At 39.9% G+C, this 24,668-nt stretch overlaps 1 protein-coding gene across 1 annotated transcript in view; it reads right to left on the reverse strand.

The window, feature by feature from the left end:
* Positions 1-4,882: 4,882 nt before the first annotated feature.
* The window catches only part of TMEM87B (transmembrane protein 87B), a gene marked incomplete at its 5' end in the record, with an annotated part of 50,702 nt that continues 30,916 nt past the window's right edge, over positions 4,883-24,668 (reverse strand). Inside the window, 8 exons of the mRNA XM_010829848.1 lie at positions 4,883-8,166; positions 9,510-9,540; positions 11,914-11,966; positions 14,284-14,357; positions 21,948-22,021; positions 22,304-22,407; positions 23,628-23,686; positions 23,779-23,887. Coding sequence (XP_010828150.1) covers positions 8,107-8,166; positions 9,510-9,540; positions 11,914-11,966; positions 14,284-14,357; positions 21,948-22,021; positions 22,304-22,407; positions 23,628-23,686; positions 23,779-23,887 — 564 coding nt within the window. The remainder of the gene's footprint in view (positions 8,167-9,509; positions 9,541-11,913; positions 11,967-14,283; positions 14,358-21,947; positions 22,022-22,303; positions 22,408-23,627; positions 23,687-23,778; positions 23,888-24,668) is intronic.

Raw genomic sequence — 24,668 nt, forward strand, 5'->3', positions numbered from 1 at the left:
CAATGAATGCTGAAATCAGTGAGTAAGTATTTAAGCAGAAACAGGAATTTTGCATAGTCCCAAAGTATCTTCCCCCAAGTATCTACATATATTAGAAAGGGAACATTTTTAATTTACAGTAGATCAATGAGGCAATGTCCTGTACCCTCTGATCTGAGGCACAAACATGTGTGGCTTCTGTGACATTCTTTTGCCAAAAATGTGTAACTTCAATCTAATCATGAGGGAAAAAAATTAGATAAATCCAGGTGGAGATACACACTACAGTGCAAAATTGGCAGGATTTCACTCTTCTTTATGACTGAGTGATATCCCATTGTACACATGCACCACATCTCTGTCCATTCACCTGTTGGTAGACCCTTGGGTTGCTTCCACATCTTGGCTATTCTAAATAATGCTGCAATGAACACTGGAGTGCCCGTATCTTTAAAAATTATTGTTTTCCTTTTCTTCCTATATATACCCAGGAGTGGAATAGCTGGATCATATGACAGATTGAAGGCAGGAGGAGAAGGGGACGATGGAGGATGAGATGGTTGGATGGCATCACCAACTCAATGGACATGAGTTTGAGCAAGCTCCAGGAGTTCGTGATGGACAGAGAGGCCTGGCGTGCTGCAGTCCATGAGGTCGCAAGGAGCTGGACACGACTGAGTGACTGAATTGACTGAGTGATGTAACAGTTCTATTTGTAGTTTTTTGAGGAACTGCCATACTATTTTGGAGAAGGCAATGGCACCCCACTCCAGTACTCTTGCCTGGAAAATCCCAGGGACGGGGGAGCCTGGTGGGCTGCAGTCTATGGGGTCGCACAGAGTCGGACACGACTGAAGCGACTTAGCAGCAGCAGCTGCCATACTATTTTCTATGGTGGTTGTACCCATTTACATCCCCGCCAAGTGTGCTAACGCTCGCCAACACTTACTTGTGGTATGCTTGATGATAACCATTCTGACAGGTGTGAGGTGACATCTCATTGTGGTTTTGATTTGTATTTCTCTGATGATCAGCAATGCTGAGCATCTTTTCGTATGCCTCTTGGCCATCTGTGCTTTGGTCTTAGAGTCTGTACGATACAAACACAGTTCAGAGCGAGCCAGTGATTTGGGAAGTTTATACACAGAATGTGGGCTTCCCTGGTGGCTCAGTTGGTAAAGAATCTGCCTGCAATGCAGGAGACCTGGGTATGATCCCTGGGTTGGGAAGATCCCCTGGAGAAGGGCATGGCAACCCATTCCAGTATGTTGCCTGGAGAATCCATGTGGACAGAGGAGCCTGACAGGTTGCAGTCCCTGGGGTCACAAAGAATCAGACACGACTGAGAGACTAAGCACAGCTCAGCACGCACAGAATGTGGTGCTTACTTTCTTTGGTTCTCTCTTTCAATAATCCTTTCCCTTTCTAGCTATTGTGATTCTTCTAATTTCTATCTTCAAATTCAACAAGTAAAATTCAGGTTTTATAACTGGGTTTGATCTCCACGTGACACACACTGTGTCCTGCTCTGAGTGTAAAAGCCGTAAATACGGGAAAGGCACCCAGTGCGATCCCCTGTATCCAACAGTATTTCCAGTATGTCCCTGTTCCTATCTCTCTCTGATATCTTCAACGTATTTTAATTGTATCTAGAGTTGATGTCTGGGCAGTCAAAAGAAGGTACTTCCCATTATCAGAACTTGAAATCTACACATACATTTTATAATCATAAATGTATTATTTAAAAAGCAATTTCCTAGTGAAAAGTCCAGCTTCTTCATGCTTTTTTTTAAAAAAGCAAACTAAAACTTAAGGATTGAATATTTTATCAGTATGTTCAGTAGTGTTAAAAATAAAATATCCAATTAAAAATAAATTTAAATTTAAAAAACCAAAACAAAATAGACACTGTCTTTTCTGGACTGTATAATGCCTCCACTTATTAAATTAAGAAGCAGAGAATCAGAATTATGACTGTTTATGTTGAGATAAGAATTTTGAGGCTAGAGTGAAAGATAATACAGTAATATAAAATAAGGAAGCAAGGGATAAACAAGTCATAGAAAGTATATTTTGAGTTTTGATGTACAGTTCAACCCTCCTGTAGCATTTCTCTCCCTCTGACCCTGAGGATCCAGAGCTGAGAAAAAGCAAAATCTGGCCAGAGGGACCTGGAGTCAATTGTTCATTTTCTCATCTGTAAAATGCTCATAGGCCCCTTCCAAGCTTTCAAGTTCTAATTCTGAAAGAGACTAGAAACATACCAAAATAAGAAGGGGTTTTTAGTTTAGGGGGAGGTTTGCTTGCTTGTTTCTTGGCTCCTTTTTTTTTTTTTTTGCCGTGATGGTGGTACTCAGTGTACATTTTTTAAAACTAAAATTTTGCCTCTTAGTTGGCACTTGGTAAGTAAAAGTGAATTTACAAATTTTTTAAAGGCAAGAATTAGCGACCAAAAATGTTGAGGTTAGACCTCTTCCGAGACATAGTTTGGCACCATCTGCTGGGTAGGGTTAGAAGTGTTCCTGTACAGAAACTTGCATTGCAGTTTCTTATTTTGTTGTTATTTAGCTGCTGAGTCATGTCCAACTCTTTGCAACCCCAGGGACTGCAGCACACCAGGCTTCTCTGGCAGCTTATTACTTTCCCAAAATGATTTAAAGGAAATGTTGTCAAAATTATTTACATCTGAATTCAGTAGCATACCAGGTTATGTTAGTAGGAATTTAGCTGCCAATCCACTATCATTGAAGGGGCAGAGGACGTGCCTTGGGTAATGTCATTTTTTTTAAGTTTTAAAATTTTGACTGTGCTGGGTCTTCATTGCTGTGCCGGCTGTCCTCCGACTGTGGCGAGCGGGGGGCTACTCTCTTTCTGGCTGCGGCGCGCGGGCTTCTCATCGTGGTGGGCTCTCTAGTTGTGAAGCGCAGGCCCCAGGTGCGCGGGCTCGGGGGTTGTGGCTCCCGGGCTCTGGAGCACAGGTTCAGTAGCGGTGGCACAGGGGCTTAGTTGTTCCACAGCATGTCAGGGCTTCCTGTACGAGGGATTGAACCCAGGTCTCCCGCACTGGCAGGTAGATTCTTTACCAATGAGCCACCAGAGAAGCCCAGGGTAACTTCATTTTAACACATGTACATAAACCTTAGAATGTGTTTGAATTTTGTACGGAGGAGTCTGTTTGAGCTGTTTGAGCTCCGTAACCTGTACAATCACCGTTAACACTAACCTTAGCTGTCTTGGGAAGGCCTGGGCACTAGGCACTTTCTTTCCTCCCTCTCCCTTCCTTCATTTTGGGTCACAAAAGGTGGAATGTTTATTTACATTTTGATACATATATGTGATAATTCAGGGCTTCCCAGGTGGCTCAGTAAAAAAGAATCCGCCTGCCAATGCAGGAGACACAGGTTCCATCCTTGATCCGGGAAGGTCCCACATGCCTCAAAGCAACTAAACCCGTGAGCCACAACTATTAAGTCTGCTCTGGAGGCCCTAGAGCTTGTGCCCCACAAGAGAAGCCGCCACAGTGAGAAAGCCAAGCGCTGCAGCCAGAGAGCGGCCCCCACTCACTGCAACGAGAAGAGGCCACACAGCAACAAGGACCCATCACAGACAAAACATAAATCAATCATTACAAAGAAAAATAGCAGGCAGGCATTCTGCTCGTGTCGTTTCCCAGACCACCTGGTGGTTTGTGTGGCTTTGTGACTGAAGTTTTGCTAATGAAACGTACTAAGTGATGGGCACCACTTTCAGGCTTTGCCCTACAAAACCCCCATTTGGAGCAACCCTCGCCTTCTGCTGGCTGAATGCAGATGGCAGGCCCACAATATGAAAATACACCTTGGGCCCCCGAGGGATCGTGTGGAGCAGGGCTGCCCTGCTCACTCTGCAGCTATCCTACAAGTTAGCAGACACAGACTTTTTGTCTTAGCCTCTTGAAATGTAATTGAATAATTACTTACAGCCTAGCTGAACCTCAACACTCTAAGCGCCCCTGTGATCTGTTGCCAGTCTTTTCTCTACCTGCTGTTTACATGAGTCACATGTAACTTTATATCGTATTTTTTAAATTTTTTGGCTGTGCTGGGTCTTCGTTGCTGTGCACGGGCATTCTCCAGCTGTGGTGAGCAAGGACCACTCTCCAGCTGTGGTGCCTGGCTTCCTCACAGTGGTGGCTTCTCTCGTCGCGGCTCACGGGCTCAGTAGTTGCAGAGCGTGGGCTTAGTTGCTCCGTGGCATGTGGGATCTTCCTGGACCAGGGATCAAACTCACGTCCCTTGCACTGGCAGGCGGATTCTTAACCACTGCCATAAGGGAAGTGCCATATCTCTTGTAAGTACATTTCTATGTTATTATATAGTCTTCATAATGTAATGGTTGCAGAGTAGCTAGTTAAATAAACTATAATTCCTTAACCATTCTAATGTGATGTTTAGTTTGCTTATTTTTTCCTCTACTTTAAATAATGCTATACTAAACATTTTTATGCAGAAGCCAGGCTTCCCTGGTGGCTCAGACCATAAAGAATCTGCCTGCAGTGCAGGAGACGGGAGACATGGGTTTGATCCCTGGATCAGGAAGATCTTTTGGAGAAGGGAATGGCTACCTACTCCAGTATTCTTGCCTGGGAAATCCCATGAACAGAGGAGCCTGGCACTAGTGATGTGCTCATTTCCTTAGACACTGAAAGCAAAACAACTGTTACAAATACTTAATAGCATAAGCATATCGATTTGAGTTTTAAAAGTTTCTCCTTTCATTCGCGTTTGTCCTACCTAGGCTGAACGCTGGCCCGTGTTGCCGCCCCTCCTCCTTCGAAAAGTGTACGTCGTACTATCTATCAGAGTCTACATTTCCTATAGGTTTTAGTAATTTCAGTACTCACAGATATTACCAAGAACCAATCATCCAAAAGCTCAGAAACCATTTTATTAAGTCAGAACAAATATTAAGGCACAAAAATACGTCACTTTTTTTCAAATAAAAATCTTTGAAATAGTTTTGTGCTACATTCAAAGCAACATCTTCCAAATTATACAATAACTTAACTTCTTAAATAAAAAATATACAACTTTAGCCCCTAAATTTTCTTCCCAAATACATGTTTTCCTAGTTCTAAAGAAGTTTCTTCTTGAGCTCCTATGTCATAATACACATGTCCTTAAATCTCCTTTTGTCACTTAAATACATTCTTTAGTACTTTAACCAATACGTTACACTTCCTTCTTTAAGGCGTGGTGTTTTGCATTGCTTATCGCGTGTTGTTGATCATACCAAGACACAAGTCCAGCACTAGGGGCTTATAAAGCTAGTATAACACGTCTCATAAACCAGTTATGTACAGTCTAGTGCAGCAGACTCAAACCCCTTTTTAAAAAAAGATATAAAAATCAATCACATGTACATCTTTTATATCCTCATTCTTCACATTATAGTAGTGCAAATACACTGTGTTAGAGTGGGGAGGTCTAGTGCTCTCTATAGGACATATGGAAGATTTTAAATATTTTCTTCACATCTTATCTCTTGGGCTCAAAAAATTCACACATTCATCTATTTTTCCTTATATTTGAAATGAACTTTCCTTTAAAGCAGATACTAATATTCCTCTAACTTAAAACATGAAAATTCCCTTTTAAGCCAACGTCATACATCACAGAGATCACAGATGGCACAGTAAGAACACTTAGGCATTTCGCCTAGAAACACAGAGAACTGGACTCTTACCCTCAGATCCCTGCACTCATAAGGAGACCCATCCTGATGGCATCCTAAGAATAAATTGGTGTGGCCGCCTGGAAGACCCTGACCACCAGTTTCTGGAGTCTTTGTGCAGAAGCAATGGTGATGAGCTGTGACAGTGTTCCTGAGTGTGACTTCTCCCCGGGGGTCCTTCATAAGCACTAAGGCTACAGTTCTGGGGCGCCCCCTCCTGGGCACATGAGGGGGCCAAGAAGGCCCTCTATAGGAATATCTGATTCAGGCTGAGAGTCTTCAGTAGACAACACACTGACCACCAAGGCCGACAGACACGGCATGCGTCCTTCGGAAAACATTTCTGATGAGGTTATCAGGAGAAAATTCTGCTTTCTGTGATGATGAGAAAAGTCCGCATTTTGGTACGTAGCTGGGCTATGCAGGCACAGCATTATTTATCTTGTCAGGTGCAGAAAGAAGTGTTTTCATCAACACTATCAAGGTTACGTCAGAGGTGTTAACACGCGTCACTGCACACTTCCCACTGACTCCCTGCCCACACTCCACTACGTCTGCAGCTGGAAAACCAGGACTCTGCACTTCAGAATTCAACTGGAGCCATATGAGTTGGGGATCAATCTGCTTCAAAATCTGGGGAGTGGTATCAGATACAAACGTTAGGAACAAAAAGGAAATGGTCACCTCCAGCTCTGAAACAACTGGGCTGAGGGCCACATATACACCACGGTCAAAATGGACATAAAGGCTGGGAACACCTCACGTGGGAACACCTCAGGTGGAGTCCATTCCTGTGGCAGAAATGGAAATGAGGAAGGGAACCCACACTGTTAGACAATCTTTTCTTGGGAAGGATGTCCAAAAGCTAAAGCATGATGAAAGCCACGCCTTTCTCAGTACAACAGGGTCCAATATTCACTACTGAAAATACAGCTGAAAGTATCTTTAAAGAGTCATTACTACTAGAAACCTTTTTTATTTTGTAACTAAGCCCTATGAAATGAGCAAACGAGAAAGCAATTCAAAAGGTAGCCTTTTCAAAGAAACCATTTCGTTCTGTGGCTTACTATGGGAAAGAAAAAAAAAGGAAGGTTATAATTCAAGTGTTTGTACTGGTTAAGACCCTGATGCTTCTTCACCAAAAACTCTGAAGTCATCCTCAACTCCAAAGGTTAGAACTCCTTCAGAGAAAGACACAGAAGATTCTACCTTTAATTCCTATTCTAAACATCCACGAGCCCTGTATCTTTGGTCAGGAAAGCAGCAAAACAGCTACCGTTTCTGTCACACTGTAACCAATGGTTTTTCAAGTTTAGCATGCTCTGCATTAAAAAAAATTTTTTTAATTTTCAAATCACACATTACATATATAACAAAATAATGTATAAAACATGGTTTAAGGTTAAAAAATTAATTACAAGATTAATAGTGACATACTTACTATGCAGTTAAATACACGTATTATTACGAAACCAAATATGCTAGGATGATATAGAAGGTTCTAGTTTCCTCAAGGCTCACTGGTAATGAGCGTCCCCACTTGCTAGGGAAGAAGTGCTCCGGTGGAACCACGTGGCCGGGTGACCCCACCTGTCCCAGGCGGATTCAGCAGCAGCACATACACACCCGGCCTAAGAGAGGGACAAGCAGAGCAGACTTTCAGAAGGGACCGCTCTCTCCATGAACTGTGCTCCCCTGAGCTCAGAGAAGATCAACGATTTGATGTGCATGGTGTGAGCTGCACACAAGGCCTGTGCACAGAGCTGTGCACACACACACAAGCACACCCAGAGTAAGACTACCCATATATACACTCTTATGTTCCAACATTAATCGAGTTTTACTTACTGGGTTGGCCAAAAAGTTCGTTCAGGTTTTCCTGTAACCTCTCACGGAACAAATGAACTTTCTAGCCAACTCAGTATTACCAAATCACTTCAGCATGAAAGTCAAAGAGAATTATTATTGCAACGTATAACTATAAACCCAATAGATGGAGACACTGATTTAACCACATCTCAGAAGAATCATATCACTGTTTTGAAGCTCAGCAAAAGAACAATAGGAACGCTGATGTTAAGTAAGTTATTTTAAATTGTCATATTTTTCAGAAAAAAAAAAAAGAGAGAACCCACATGCCCAAATCCACATGTCTGCCACCCATCACCTAAGGGTAGCTGGGAACCTATCTTTATTATAATACTTCTCTCAGATCATTGCCAAGTAGGCAATGTAATGGACATGAAACTGGCACTCAGGGGTCAGTTTAAAAAGGGCCACAGAACCCTCCTACCATCTGAATTCTTAATTTTCACACACAGATTTCCAAGATGATGCAATAAAAACTTGTTGCACTATATCAAAACAAAGTTCTCTTTTAGTCTTGAGGAAGTCCTTCATCATTCTTGGGTTCCATCACATTATTTTTTCGGAAGAGAACATTTTTTCTGCCATTTCAGATCTGGTCATAATTTCCTTTAGAAAAAGGGGAGGGGTAGATATTCGTTAAAATGTTGATGCTTCTTCTAAGACCTAACACAATTCTCTATAGAGTCTCTATAAAGTAGTCACAATTTTGTGCCTTCCATGCCACAATATACATAGAAATATTAGACATAAAAAATAAAAACCATATAGTCCAGACTTCTACTTATGGAGTATAATCATCCAGGTATTTGTCTGACTTAACCAGTTTAAGTATTTTTTCAATTAGAAATCAATCATTTATGAAATGAACACTATAAATGCCCCTTTAAGAGTAATTCCATGGTATACACGTCTGTAGTTATAAATCCTAAGGAGTCCAAAGGTTTTTTGGGGGGGACGTTAATTATTGACTTTATTGGAAGATAGCTGCTTTACAATGTTGTGTTGGTTTCTGCCATACATCAACACGAATCCACCACAGGTATACACACGTCCCCTCCCTCCCACGCCCCCGCTCCATCCCCACTCTGGGTTGTCAACAGAGCAGCGAGTTGAACTCCTTGTGCTGTACAGCAGATTCCCACGGGCTACCTACTTTGCATACGGTAATGTCTGTTTCCCTGCTGCTCTCTCAATCCCTCCCACCCTCTCCTCGCCCTCTCCTCTCCCCGCTGTGTCCACAAGTCTGTTTTCTGTGTCTGCGTCTTTACTGCTACTTGACCCTGCAAACAGGTAGAGCGCAATGGTTTCCTAGCAAGGTGTGTGCATACAGCAGCCTTCCTAGAAGTTCCCACCCTACTATGGTCAAATCCCACAGACAGAGAATAGACTTATGGACACAGGGGTGGGCAGAGTGGGAGAAGGAGAAGGTGGGGGCATGTGGAGAGAGTAAGGAAACATACACACTACCATATGTAAAGCAGAGCGCCAGTGGGTATGTGCTGGTGACCCACAACTAATCCCCCCAAAACCTCCCCAAACCCACATCGTCTGTTCACATTCCCTACTTTGTAAATGTAAACCAGTTAGAAACTCTATTTACTGCAGGAAAATATCTATCAGGGATTAATTCGGACAAACTGCCATCTTGAAGTCTTCTAAACTCTTACATCTTAAGATGTTAAAAATTCAGACTCAAAACTTCATAGAATAATTCTTCCCTCCTCTTATACCAGTAAGCATTTATTATATATTAATATTATTATTACATGTTAGTATCTTGCTCCTGTTTTAAATGAGGATCCAGTTCCTCAAAACTTTACCCATAACTCGATGCAGTCTTTCGATCTGCTTAACTTGTAATCATATAAAATAGTAACTTTCAGAATTTATGAGATTCATTTCTACTTTGTGAAAATAATAGCTCCAAGACATAAGCAAAAATACTTTACCTCATCTGAATCCACTAACACTGGAAGAGCTCTGAAATAAAAGAAAAAAAAGTTGACAAAATTATTAAAAGGCCAGTGAATCTACAGAAGCTGAATATAAGCATATCCCAAGATCCACCAATTCCCATTCCTGGAAGACACAGTTGACAGACATGAATCCAGTGTCACCAACAGACACACGGCACTGCTGTTCTTAACATGCTCCAAACTGGGGGACTGGGATACTACAGAGCCCTCCGAAAGGAGGTATGATGTTTTGAGGGATCAGGTTTTGAAAACCAACACTAGTAATCTACAGTTACAGACATCAGTAGGGCAGTAGCTTTGGGAGAGAGGGGTCATGATTTGGGAGGAAAACAAGATGGTTCTTAGGGTGCTAGTGATGTTCCAGCTTTTGGTCTGCTATCTGGGTGCTGGTTACATGAGTGTGCTTATATTAAAAATGTATTAAGCTATACACTTGGGCAACCAATTATGTTTTTATTTTTAAGCCCCTGTAATTTTTAACTTTGAATAGCTGGACAAATGTCTTGACTAGCGATGTGCTATCTAATTTGAAAACCCATGTGTCGTCTGCTTTTGTGAGAATGAAAGAGGGATGAACAGGCTTGACTGTAGGCATCCTTTCACTACGAACCTGTATGTCAAATCATCATGTACACTTTAAATAAATACAATTATAATTAAAATTATACATATTTTTAAAAGGATGGATGAGTGAACATATTACAAAAGGTGGTATTTATAGAATCAAGTATTTAATTCCTATGTCATTGTTATTATTGACTAGACACAAACCTGTGAAGGGCACTGGAAACAGAAAAAATTACACAACATCATCTTTGTTCAGAAAAGAGAATAATACGGGTAAAAAGAAAAGACAAATGGAGAGCCTCGGTGTGTGATGAACCAGTGAGAGGGAGAGCCCAAAGGAAAGGTCTAGTGTCAAGGTCTCAACATGAAAGTCACACCAATGCACAATCCCAAAGATGCCACTGGCAGCGCAGCTCGTGGTGGAGACGGAAGAAGGTGAAGCGGGGGCCTCGGAGATGTGCGGGAGGAGCTGCTTAGATGGCTCAGAATAATACCGTTAAGGGAAATCCAGAGGAGATGACTACCTTAGGGAAATATGAACCAGAACCTTGGAGGCCAAGGAGAAAGCTTGGCACCTCATTTAGAGATAAACACCAGCAATGGCTCCTGCTGTGAGGGAAACGACTGTCTAAAACTTACTAAGATGGAATCGGTGCACTGAGACGGAAGGTGAACTACGCTAAGCTGGCCTTTCTCATTTATCAGAGACACAGAAAAGCCATGATATACAGCATGTGAGTATCAGAGAACACACTAGGTCATATGGGTTATTCATGATCTGTTTAAATTGTCCTACGACTTGCAAAATTTTTGTTCCATTTCTACAGAAGCATATAAAAGGACTTCACATACACGTGAATGTGAAGTCCAGTTTCTAAACTTGCTATGTAAACAGCACATGCATGTTGGGTAGCACTGAGCTAAACTTCTTATTAGACAGAAATGGTCTAAATAGGAAGTAAATGGGAGCAGGGAAAGGAACAAACCACCCTGCTGTCTACTGTGGGAACAGCTACCTGGAATTCCTGTGTCACAGAGCAGCGGTCCCCAGTCTTTTTGGTCCCAGGGACCAGTTTTGGGGAAGATAATGTTTCCATGGACTGGGGTGGGGACTGGGTTGGGTGGGGATGCTTTGGGGATGATTCAAGCATATTATATTTACCATGCCGCCACTGATCTGATAGGAGGCGGTGCTCAGGAGGCAATGTGAGTGATGGGGAGCAGCTGTAAATACAGATAAAGCTTCTCACAGTTGCCCGTCACTCACCTCCTGCCAATACCAGTCCATGGCCCGGGGACTGCAGTTACATACAGACACTAGTCTGCGGCCCGGGGACTGCGGTTAGATATAGACACCGACAAAGAAGAACCCAAAGGGCTCCAAGTCCCAAGCAGGCTTCCTCTGCACTCGCTTGCCTAAGCTCACGTTTCTCCTCCAAAAGCATTCCCACGCTACATGTTATTGTGGTTACATGTGTTTAAACTAAAAAAGTTTGAACTTTTCCATATTATAAAGGGAAAACAAAATGACTCTGACCCTGATAAACTTAAATAAAAAAAGGAGCTGGTTACAGGGCAGGAGTATTAAAATAGCTGTTGTGCACTGAAAAGGAAAGAAGAAAGACAGGCCAAGGCAGGGCTATGTTTTCTTTGCATTTCAGCATGAAGTTAATCTGTCCATCACTAGTGATGGGGGCCCATAGAAACACACAGAGGAAAAAGGCTTAAAAGGCACATAAAAAAGTATGAAAATTATCCCTTTATACTACAGCCTAAATATTAGATTCAAACTTTAACAGAGGATATTTACACATCTGTGAATGAAGAGGGAATATTTTCCTCCACCCATTTCAAATCTTCACTCTGTAGAAATAAACATTTACATATTAGCATTTGCGCAGAATTCTGAAATAGAATACATATACATAATTTAAGCATTTACATTTAAATGCATGACATTCTTTTAATTTCTACATAGCCTAAGAACTTCACTCATGCCACACAGAAACTATGCCAGGATTTTCTTAAATAGTCAAACAAACATTTGGACTTTGGATTTTTGTACTTCTCTGGTTTTAGTTAGATGCAAAGGCGTTATTTTTTTTGTCTTGAAAAACCACAGTAAAAATAAAAAGCGTTGATTTATAAGATAAGCAACAGCATGGATACTGATTTGTATTCATTGTTTTGCTTCCAGCATTCATCATGGCTACTGTGCTCGTTTTATATCATGATTTTACAATTTTTCAAAAGAAAAAGCTGATGGTAGAGATATTCTAACTTTATAAAAGCCTATTTATTCCAACTGTTTGTGTTTAATGCTCATTTCTCTACAGGAGAAAAGAAAAAAGAAAAAAAAAAGCAAGTCAGTCTGGGGGCTTCCCTGGTGGCTCAGATGGTAAAGAATCTGCCTGCAATGCCGGAGACCCAGGTTCAATCCCTGGCTCTGGAAGATCCCCTGGAGAAAGGAATGGTTGCCCACTCCAGTATTCTTGCCTGGAGAATTCCACGGACAGAGGAGCCTGGTGGGCTACAGTCCATGGGGTTGCCGAGTCTGACATGACTGAGCGACTGACACTTTCACTTAGGGTACCTACATTTTTTTTTTCTACAGAAAATGTGCTTATAGTCATTTTACTGAGACTAAGAAAAATAAAAGGTATACTGAATATTTTGGTTTACAATGTGAAATAAGACAAATTGGCTATATGGAATCCTCTGGTTCTAGCATTAAAGATATCTTGCTCACCTAGAGAGAGAGAGAAAAAGCAACTGAGCCAATACTAATAGGAACCCAATTCTCTGTGTGAATCTCAGGGAGAAATAAGTCAATCAAGAAAAACAAGGTTCCAAACTTCTGAGCTGGCTACATAATTTCAAGAAATGAAAGCATTTTCCCTTGCTATATGTGCAAAAATTGAGCTTTAAAATAAACTGAGACAAATCCGTAAAATAAGAGAAAAGTTTCTTAGCAGGCTGAGGGTTTAATAGATCTAAAGGCAGATAAATAAAACCACTGTACTTTATTTTCACTTGTTTGACCATGCAGCAAGTGGGATCTTGGTTCCCTGGCCTGGGATAGAAGCTGTGCCCCTACAGTGAGGCAGAGTCAGCCTCTGGATTGCCAAGGAAGTCCCAAAACTCCTGTACTTTTAAAAGCTTAGTTAAATTACCATAAAACTATTTAAAGAACATACATTAAAGAATTACTAATTACCAAAAGTAAAAATTAGAGAAGTTACCAAATCCAACTAATGAAACTATTCATACAGCATCCATCCTGTCAGGACTTAGGTGTGCTCATACACTCTTACACCTTGTTAACCACAACAGAGGTAAGAAAGCCAAACACAAAGCTGTATGACAGGCATTTACATTTTGTTTAATTACTTTCATAACTACCACTTTATGCATAAATAATATGCATAAAACATCTAAAAACTCATTTCTAGCCTACATTTTACCATTTTATTCAAGCTTATGTGGTTTAACACTCCTCCTCCAACAGATAAACATCATCTGAAATGGCTTCAAAGATCACTTAAAAATGCTGAAAAATTAACACAAACTTTTACTGTAACAAAGCATCTCAAGCTTTAATATGCATAGGACTCATCGATGGAATCCTGTTAAAAAGCAGATTTAGATCCAGCTGGTCTGGTATACGCCTGAAATTCTGGTCCATAGACAACACATGAAAGGCAAGGGGCTTCCCTGGTGGCTCAGAGGTAAAGAATCCCCCTGCCAGTGCGGGAGACATAGGGTTAATCCGTGATCCAGGAAGATCCCACATGTCACGGAACAACTAAGCCCATGTAGCACAGCTATTAAGCCTGACCTCTGGAGAGCCGGAGCCCCAGCTACTGAAGCCACGTGCGTAGAGCAACAAGAGCAACAAGAGAAGCCTGGGCACCGCAACCAGAGAGACCACTCACTGCAGCTAGAGAAAAGTCTGAGCAGCAACCAAGACCCGGTACAGTCAGAACAAAAAAATAAAATTATGTACAGAAAAGTAAGGGTTTACAGCAGTTAGTGGTCAGACTTAACTAGTACCACTACTTGGTAACATTTACTTTCATACAAAAAACCTAGTGAAAAATGTTCTCTGGAAGGTTGATGAACGTGACATTCATACAGATTTCTGAAGTATTAAAGACTATTAAATATATATTATACTCACAAAATTATCAGAAGTAGCAGATTTAGCTGTTCCATTGGAAACTGTTTTTGAGGCTCTTAATTTTATTCCTTCAGCTGTAATGAGAAACATTATAGAAATACATAAAATTATAAAATAACATTTTCCTTTGTAGCCTCACATTTGCTGCTGCTGCTGCTAAGTCGCATCAGTCGTGTCCAACTCTGCAACCCCATAGATGGAAGCCCACCAGGCTCCCCGTCCCTGGGATTCTCCAGGCAAGAACACTGGAGTGGGTTGCCATTTCCTTCTCCAACGCATGAAAATGGAAAGTGAAAGTGAAGTCGCTCAGTCGTGTCCGACTCTTAGCGACTCCATGGACTGCAGCCTACCAGGCTCCTCCGTCCATGGGATTTCCCAGGCAAGAGTCCATATTTCTAGTCCATGGGATTTATCAATATTTCAATATTGATAATATTGAACAATATTCAATATTTATCATATATCGATAAAAATATCAATATTTCCCATCCATGAGATTTCCCAGGCAAGAGAGTCCTCACATTTTATAACTCTATAAAGAGACTTCTAATTTCAAAAACCTATGATATTGGAATTAATTTGGCACTAGTAAAAGACAACAAACTGGTTCCAAATCAGGAAAGGAGTATATATTGTCTGTATAAAAGCTGTATATTGTCACCCTGCTTATTTAACTTATATGCAGAGTACATCATGAGAAACGCTGGGCTGGAAGAAGCACAAGCTGGAATCAAGATTCCCGGGAAAAATATCAATAACCTCAGACATGCAGATGACACCACCCTTATGGCAGAAAGTGAGGACGAACTAAAGAGCCTCTTGATGAAAGTGAAAGAGGAGAGTGAAAAAGTTGGCTTAGCTCAACATTCAGAAAACTAAGATCATGGCATCCGGTCCCATCACTTCATGGCAAATAGATGGGGAAACAGAGCAAACAGTGACAGACTTTATTTTCTGGGCTCCAAAATCACTGCAGCCATGAAATTAAAAGATACTTGCTCCTTTGAAGGAAAGTTATGACCAACCTAGGCAGCATATTAAAAAGCAGAGACATCACTTTGCCAACAAAGGTCTGTCTAGTCAAGGCTATGGTTTTTCCAGTAGTCACGTATGGATGTGAGAGTTGGACTATAAAGAAAGCTGAGCACTGAAGAATTGATGCTTTTGAACTGTGGTGTTGGAGAAGACTCTTGAGAGTCCCCTGGACTGCAAGGAGATCAGTCCTGGGTGTTCATTGGAAGGACTGATGTTAAAGCTAAAACTGTAATACTTTGGCCACCTGATGCGAAGAGCTGACTCATTTGAAAAGACCCTGATGGCTGGGAAAGATTGAGGGCAGGAGGAGAAGGGGACGACAGAGGATGAGATGGTTGGACGGCATCACCAAACCAATGGACATGAGTTTGAGTACACTCCGGGAGTTGGTGAGGATAGGGAGGCCTGGCGTGCTGCAGTCCATGGGGTCGCAAAGAGTTGGACATGACTGAGCTGATTGACAAGTACATTCTTCAAAGTGTTATTGCATTGGTAAAATAATCTGAAGCAACAACAAAATCCACTGAACAATATGTGCTGCTTTATTTCTGGACTCTTCTGTTTAAGTTTTCTGACATTTAATCTCCTAATTTATTAATCTATCTCTTGGACTCTATTCGATACTCTGATACATCTCTGTCCTTCTGCCAATACCATACTGTCTTGATTAGTATAACTTGAAATTTTTGTCTTGAAATCAGAGTTAAGCCCATTAATTTCATTTTATTTAGACATAATTCCCACAGCATAAATGCACCATTTTGAAGGGTACACATCTGTGGATTTCAGGACAGTCACGAAATTATGCAATCATCACCACTATTAATTTCAGAAGGTTTTCATCACCACCTCCCATACCCATTAGCAGTCATTCTCAATTTACTCCTTCCACCAGCCCCTGCTGCTGCTGCTGCTGCTAAGTCGCTTCAGTCGTGTCCGACTCTGTGTGACCTCACAGACGGCAGCCACCAGGCTCCGCCATCCCTGGAATTCTCCAGGCAAGAACACCAGAGTGGGTTGTCATTTCCTTCTCCAATGCATGAAAGTGAAAAGTGAAAGTGAAGTTGCTCCGTCGTGTCCGACCCTCAGCAACCCCATGGATCACAGCCTACTAGGCTCCTCCGTCCATGGGATTTTCCAGGCAAGAGTACTGGAGTAGGGTGCCATTGCCTTCTCCGACCAGCCCCTAGCAGACACTAATCTATTTTCTATCTCCATGGATTGATCTATTCTGGACTTTTCACGTAAATAGCATCATATAACGTACAATCTTTCATAATTTATTTCTTTCACTTAGCATAATGCTTCAAGATCTATGTTGTAATTACGAGCACGATTAGGCTCTTCCAGATCTTTTGTATTTCCATATATATTTTAAAGGGTTTCCATTGTGGCTCAGTGGTAAAGAATCCACCTGCCAATGCAGGAGACACACATTGAATCCCTGGGTCGGGAAGATTCCCTGGAGAAGGAAATGGCAACCTACTCCAGTATTCTTGCCAGGGAAATCCCATGAACAGAGAAGCCTGGCAGGCTGCAGACCATAGAGTTAGATACGACAACAAAAACAAATTTTAAATCTGCTTAACCATTGTTTTAAAAGTCAGCTAGACTTACAATTGGGATTGTACTGAATCTATTTTACATATCAATTGGGGAAGTGATGGGTTAATAATACTGAGCTATAATTCATAAACATGTTAAAGCTCTACACTCACCTCTAATTTCTCTTGGCGCTGTTTTGTATTCTTCAGTGCAGTTTTGCACATTTTTTCCATTAAATTTATTCTTAAATATTTTATTTTTGAAGCTACTGTAAATCATATTTTAAATTTCATTTAAAAAGTATTTCCAGTTGGTATGTAAAAAAACAACTGATTTCTGTGTATTGGACATACATCTTATGTTTCTGTTTTATTCAGTTATTAGCTCTGTTGTGTTTTTTTCCTATAGATTTCTTAGGCTTTTCTACACACATAACCCTGCTGTCTACCAATACAAACAGATTTCCTTCTTTCCACGCTTCATGCCTTTTGTATTCTTCGGGCTGGTCTGTGGGCTTTGCCTTTCTTGACCTCCTGTTGTGAAGTTGAGTCACAGTGGTGAGCAGTTATCTCTGTACCTGGTTTCCAGTCTTGGAAGAAAATTCACCATTTCACCACTAAGTATGATTTCAGATGTGGTGTTTTTTCATACTATTCTATAATTTGTTTGCTAAGTGGATTGCTTTTATATTAAAAAAAAATGAGTAGGTACTGAACTCTGTGATACGTGTTTCTGTACCTATTGAGATAATTACGTCATTTTACTTCCTTATTTTTTAGTTGAATTACATTGATTGATTTCCAAATGTTAAAACAGCCTTGCAACTCTGGAGTGAAGTCCACTTGACAATAATGACCTTTCAATACTGTGCTAGATTTTATTTACTCATGTTTTTAAAGAAATATTATGTCTCTACTCATAAGTGATATTGGCCTGTAACTTTTTCTTTTTTGTCTTTGTTCGATTTTGGCATTTGAGTTGTGCTGGCCTCATAAAATTCGTTAGGAAATATTCTTACCAGCTCTATGTTCTGAAGAATTTGTGTAAGATTAGAAAGTTTCTTCCTTAAGTATCTGAAGGTTAGTTAAGCCATTTGGGTCTGGTGCTTTATGGGAAGATTTTAAACTTCAATCCAATTTCCTTAAGAGATATAGGGCTATTTCAATTTAGTGGCATAGGGTTAGATTAGGGTAGTTTCTTAAGTGTATTTTTCAAGGAATTTGTTCATTTTATCCAAATGCCCAATTTCTTCATAATACCCCTGACCTACTTTCTTACTATAATAATGTCTTTCTATTTTTCCAGTGTTGGAAATTTGTCTTGCTATATTGTTTGTCTCTATTTCTGGTTTAGATTACCTAGAGGCTAATCCATTTGTATTCATCATTTCTAAAAGAAACTACATTTGGCTTTGTTGATTTTCTCTCTCTCTCTCTGTTTTCTATTTCATTGATGTAGACAGTTCACTTGATTATTTCCTTCCTTCTAACTACTCCAGTTTAATTTGCCACTGTTTTACTAGCTTCTCAAGATGGAAACACATCATCACTGATTTTATATGTCTTTTTTTTTTCTTGGTAATATAGACACTTAGAGCTATTAATTTTCTAAGAATTGGCTTAGTTGCATCCTATAAAATGTGATGTTTTGTTTTTATTATCACTTTATTATGAAATACTTAATATTCCTTCGATCCATGAGTTACTTAGAAACGTATTATTTAATTTCTAAACATTTGTTTATTTTGTAGATATACTGTTACGCATCTAATTTAACCATTGTGACCATAAACACTCTGTGATTATAACTACTGAAATATATGGAGACATTTTTAATGGCCGCTCACATGGGTTATTTTATGTAATGCAGACTTGAACACTTATCTTCAGTTGCTAAATGTAATGTTCTATAAACATCAATCAAATCAATAAGGTCAATGGCCTTATTCAGTTCTTGTACATTGTTACACATATGTTTTCATGTCTTATTAATCACTGAAGAGGAAGTGTTAAAATATCAACTTATTTGTATCTTTCTTTAGAGCTTCAAAATTCATGAATCAAAATTTGATATTAGATATCATTAGATATATACACATTTAGGACTACAATGTCTTCTTGATAACTTCACCCTTTTATCATTAAGAAGTGACACTACACAGCCACACTAGCTTTCTGATGCTTACTGTTTTCATGGTTTATCTTTTCCCATACTTTCAACCTTTCTGTGACATTTTTGAGGTGTCTCTTGTAAACATCACACAGCTGAGTTTCATATAATTTTTTAACAATCTGACAATCTCTTCCTGTTGAGTATTTAGTCCACTTGCATTTATTTTAAGTATCAAAATAGGTTACTTAAGTCTATTTTGCTTTAGTATTCAAATTTGCTTTACTACTTTATTAAGAACTATAATACAATATTGATTTCATTTACTTCATGTCTACATGTTATAAATCTCATATTATTTTTGCTACAAAAAGTTAGTTGACTTTTAAAAGACTTTTTTTAAAAAACAGTGACTTTTTATATTTCTCCATGTATGTACTATTTTCAGTGCTTTTCCTTCAGTCAGTTTCATTTTTGTTTCTTGATCAATTTTGGAAATCTTCTGGCCAATATTTTTTCAAATATTCTTTATGCCTCATTCTTCCTCTTCGAGAGCTCCATTATGTACCTGTTAGACTGCTTAATCGGAGAAGGCAATGGCACCCCACTCCAGTACTCTTACCTGGGAAATCCCATGGACGGAGGAGCCTGGTGGGCTGCAGTCCATGGGGTCGCTCAGAGTCGGACACGACTGATCGACTTCACTTTCACTTTTCACTTTCTTGCACTGGAGAAGGAAATGGCAACCCACTCCAGTACTCTTGCCTGGAGAATCCCAGGGACGGGAGCCTGGTGGGCTGCCATCTATGGGGTCGCATAGAGTCGGACAGGACTGACATGACTTAGCAGCAGCAGACTGCTTAATACTGTCTTTCTGGTCACAAAAATTAGTTCATTTTGTTTCTAGCCTTTTGTCTCTGGTTTTCAGTTTGAAAAATTTCTTTTGCTTTGTCTACAGATGCTATTACTTGGTTGTATCCAATTTGCTTGTCTACTGTTAATCCTATTTTATGGATTTACTTCAGATGTTCTGCTTCCCTGGTGGCTCAGAGGGTAAAGCGTCTGCCTGCAATGTGGCAGACCCGGGTTCAATCCCTGGGTCGGGAAGATCCCCTGGAGAAGGAAATGGCAACCCACTCCAGTATTCTTGCCTGGAGAATCCCATGGATGGAGGAGCCTGGTGCGCTACAGCCCACAGGGTCACAAAGTGTTGGACGTGACTGAGTGACTTCACTTCCACTTTCTTTCCGATATTCTATATTTAGTATTTTTATCTCGTTCTTCTTCTTCTTTTTTTTTTGTTTAGTTTCCATGTCTCTCCTGAAATTTCTCTTGCCTTCACCAATCTATTCCTACAGATTCTTTGTTGTTGTTGTTCAGTCGCTAAGTTGTGTCCGACTCTTTGCAACCCTATGGACTGCAGCACACCAGGCTTCCCTATCCTTCACCATCTCCCAGAGTTTTCTCTAACTCACGTCCATTGAGACAGTGATGCCATCCGACCATCTAATCTTCTGTCACCCCCTTCTCCTCCTGCCCTCAGTCTTTCCCGGCATCAGGGTCTTTTCCATGAGTCAGGTCTTCGCATCAGGTGGCCACAGTACTGGAGCTTCAGCGTCACCATCAGTCCTTCCAATGAGTATTCAGAGCTGATTTCCTTTAGGAGGGACTGGTTTGATCTCTTTGCTATCCAAGGAACTCTCAATACTCTTCTTTAGCACCACAGTTTGAAAGCACCATAGATTCTTTAACATATTTATGACAATTATTTTTAAAGTCTTTCTTGTTAATTGTAACATCTGGGCCATTTCTAGGTCACTATTGACTGATTTTTCCCTTAACTATGGGTCACAGTTTCCAGTTTCATTCCCTGTCTAGTAATTTATCATTGTATATGGGACATTGAGAATGGTATCTTATAGATTCTGGATTCCCTTATCTCTGAGAAGTGTTTTGTTCCAGAAGGCATTCAGATTATGGCTGGATCACTTTAATCTTTGGGGGACATGCTTTCAGATTTTATTAGGGTTTATTTCAGTTTAGCTCTAGTCCTAGGGTAAATTTCAGTGGTCCCAGACTGTGGTCTTTATTTCTAAGAAGTAGCCCTTGAATTTCAAGCTCTGCAGTGGGCATGTGCTGAAATTTCTGTTCTGCTTCTTAACCAAACAGCTATTGTTTTCGCCCTGGCCTTTTGGAGTCTCAAAATGCCCCTTTCAGGCATCAGACAAGATTAGAGAGACTTTTTAAAGACTGTGGAATTTCTTCCTCTGTGGCTCTCTTTTCTTTTCCCTCAATTTCCAGGCATTCTTACAGCCCCAAGCTTACTCTCCAATTCCTTGCATCAGTGAGATTACACCTATCTGCTTGAGGTCCAGCCTGTCTCATTGACTGGGCACACACTCTGGACTGAAGCTCTACAAATGTGGAACTTATTAAGTGCGGCTCTTTTCTTTCAACATGAAAGTTCCTCCAGTTTCTGCCTGCCTTTCATTGCTCTCCAGTGCCTTTAAACAATTAATTAAAAAAAAATTCTGTCCAGAGTTTATTCTAGCTATCAGCAGGAAGACTGTCCAACACAATTCATTCCATCATTACTGGAGCCAAAACCAACACACTGAATTTTAATATCTCTGCTACGAGAAATTTAGCAATCATCATTAAGAAGATTTATCAATATTATTTGGGAGCTAAGTACAATATATACCAAATCAGTCTTGTGGAAAACAAGTATACTGACTTCAATACTTAGACATGAAGAGTGAACAAAAGCTCCAACTACAGTAACAATCTGGAAATTTTAATTACTGACTTTTCTTCTTGTGACTGTCTACTGTAATAGAGCTTTCCTCAGATACAGTCTTAAAAATATTTTACAGGAAAAAAAGTGTTGCTGACCTTGCATCACAGGTAGAGACACAGTATTTTTTTGTTACAATAGATACAATGGTTATTTAGTAAGAAAACATATCACTCACTTAAATTTTCAGATGTTACCATGAATTCTTCAATTTCATCATCAGAATCATCTATTAAAGGCATGAAGGCATATCTAAATAAAAAACAAGGAGCAGTTTTACTAGTGTGTTTAAACCTGTTCAATGCTCAGTTTACACCTGAAACAGTCATTCCAGGGACCCCTCTTCCCTCTTCCTGCGGGGAGACCCCTTTCTCCCCCGTATCTCTCCTTTCACTGTCTTCCTTCTGTTATATTTGTCTCCCCACTTGACTGTATACCTCTTAACAGCAACAACTACTTCTCTGGTTTCTATAAATGCTTTTCTAACATTGTAGCAGAAGATGAACAAAATCCTTGCCCAACTATGTAAGATACCTCTGATTATTTGCTGATGGTCTCCACAAAAACATTATTACAATAAGAATAAGTGAGAAAAGGAAGCTCCAAAATGCATCATCAACCCAGAGTTCCATCCAGTCCTAGAACAAGGATGATTCAAACAGGAAAAGTTAATTTTTGATAAACAGATTTCCCACTGAAATAGTATATAATGACAAGCACTAATGAAATCCTTCCAACCAGTAAGTCTTCAAAAAAAATGAGCACATGTTTTTTCAAGAAACATAAAAACTAAGAAATTCTATCTTAAAATCCATATTAATGCTTAGTTGAGCCTTATAATCAATCCAGTGAATAAAACCCTAACAAATTAAACAGTATCATGAAAAGAATTAGAGCTGAAAAGGGCTTCAGAGGTCAATTAATTTATTTTCTAGACAAGAAGAGTTTCTTCTCTCGTGAAATTTTCCCTAAGGCAGCAGAAGTCCAGGGTTTTCACAGGGCTCTTTATAATTATATAGAACTAGCAAGGAGATCAAACCAGTCAATCCTAAAAGAAATCAACCCTGAATATTCATTGGAAGGACTTATGCTAAAGCTGAACCTCCAATACTTTGGCCACCTGATTGGAAGAGCTGACTCACTGGAAAAGACCCTGAGTCTGGGAAAGAATAAGGGCAGGAGAAGGGGAGCAACAGAAGATGAGACGGTTGGATGGCATCATCGACTCAAAGGGCGTGAGTTTGAGCCAACTCTGAAAGATAGTGAAGGATAGGGAAGCCTGGCGTGCTGCAGTCCATGGGGTCGCAGAGTCAGACTTGGCGACTGAACAACAACCAATATAGAACTAGAGGCTATTTCCAAATCAAGAAATCCCCAGAAGGGCCTTTTATATTTTCAGTCTAAGAAATATATCTTCTAACTAGAGAATCCAAGGAGAATATCTCCTGAATGTTCATGATGAGTATACTATAAACATGTATAAAATCCTAGGAACATGTCGGGCTTAAGATTTAGAATCCCACTTAGATGCAAAGCAACCCGGTCACACTGTGTGCTGGAAGAAAACGATCTCCTGTTACCTTAGACTATTCAGGGAGAGGATTCCTTTTCAGAATACAACAAAAGAAGCTGAGAAAAGGGCAAAATTGGAAACGGAGATTTAGGAGGAACTTTGTTTCAGACTTGTTTAAAGGAGACAAATGTTTTTCTAATCCTGCACAAAATAATTCCAAGTAAATGGAATATGTCTATTACAATTATCTTGGTCTACAAACACAAACTAAACTCTTCAAACTTACACAAAATAAAAGAGTACAGTTAAAAATGAAAACTGTTTACATAGGAAGATTATACTTACTGATTGACATTTTGCAAACCTAAATGTCTTAGTTGTCCACACCATAAACACTACAGATGCTGAAACACACCAAAAAAAAAAAAAGTCAACCTCTGAAGGGACATGTACAATACTAAAATAATTTATTATAAAAGAAAATCAGATAACTTACCCAGTATGGCAAAGATGAGGGTATTTGTAAAGTGCCTGTATAAAGAAAATTTTACTGTGTTCTTTCTTAGCCTGAGAGTCTTCATAGTTTGTGCCAAACTTATAAAAATGTGAAAAAGAGTTAAGGGAAAAATTTTAAATAATAATACATAGTTAAGATTAAAAATGAAATAAGAATCTTCTGCTACATTTCCAAAACTACTGCTACACAGAGCTCCTATAATTTAAAACTAATAAAAACACAGAAAATGTCTTCTCCACTAACGTATAATCACGATAGCAATTTTATTACAGATTTTGTTGTACAATGTGCCACTGTCTGAACTAAGTAAACAAACTTGAAGGAAAAAGAACGTAAGGACAAGACCTACGTTGTGTTCCTTCAGTGCCAAGTTCTCGAAACACAGGACAGAGCAGGACACAGACTAAATGCTAGGTGCAGACGCCATCAGGACGTGCCATTCGGCTTGTGGTTTTCTGTCTCCGTTTCTTTTTTTTTTGTTTCTGGTCTATTCTCATTCTACCCTCTGAATGATCATAATTAAGAAGTCATGTCATCTATCAATTCCATTTTACAAATTAAAAAAAAAACTGAAATATGTCAAGTAAAATAAATCTGGACTTGGGTAAGGAGAGAATTTATTCAAGAGATTACTGCAGTATGGAGAATATTCTGACAGTAAGATCTGTAGGAGTCCCAAAGGCCAGGCAGGGAAGGGCTTTGCTTTTATTACTGTTGTTGTTGCTTAGTTGGAAGTCATGTCCGACTCTTACGCGATCCCACGGACTATAGCTGGCCAGACTCCTCTGTCCATGGGATTTTCCAGGAAAGAATACTGGAGTGGGTTGCCATTTCCTTCTCCAGAAGATCTTCCCAACCCAGGGTTCGAA

The sequence above is a fragment of the Bison bison genome, unplaced genomic scaffold (assembly GCF_000754665.1).
Source record: "Bison bison bison isolate TAMUID 2011002044 unplaced genomic scaffold, Bison_UMD1.0 scf7180017864508, whole genome shotgun sequence".
NCBI lineage: Eukaryota > Metazoa > Chordata > Mammalia > Artiodactyla > Bovidae > Bison > Bison bison.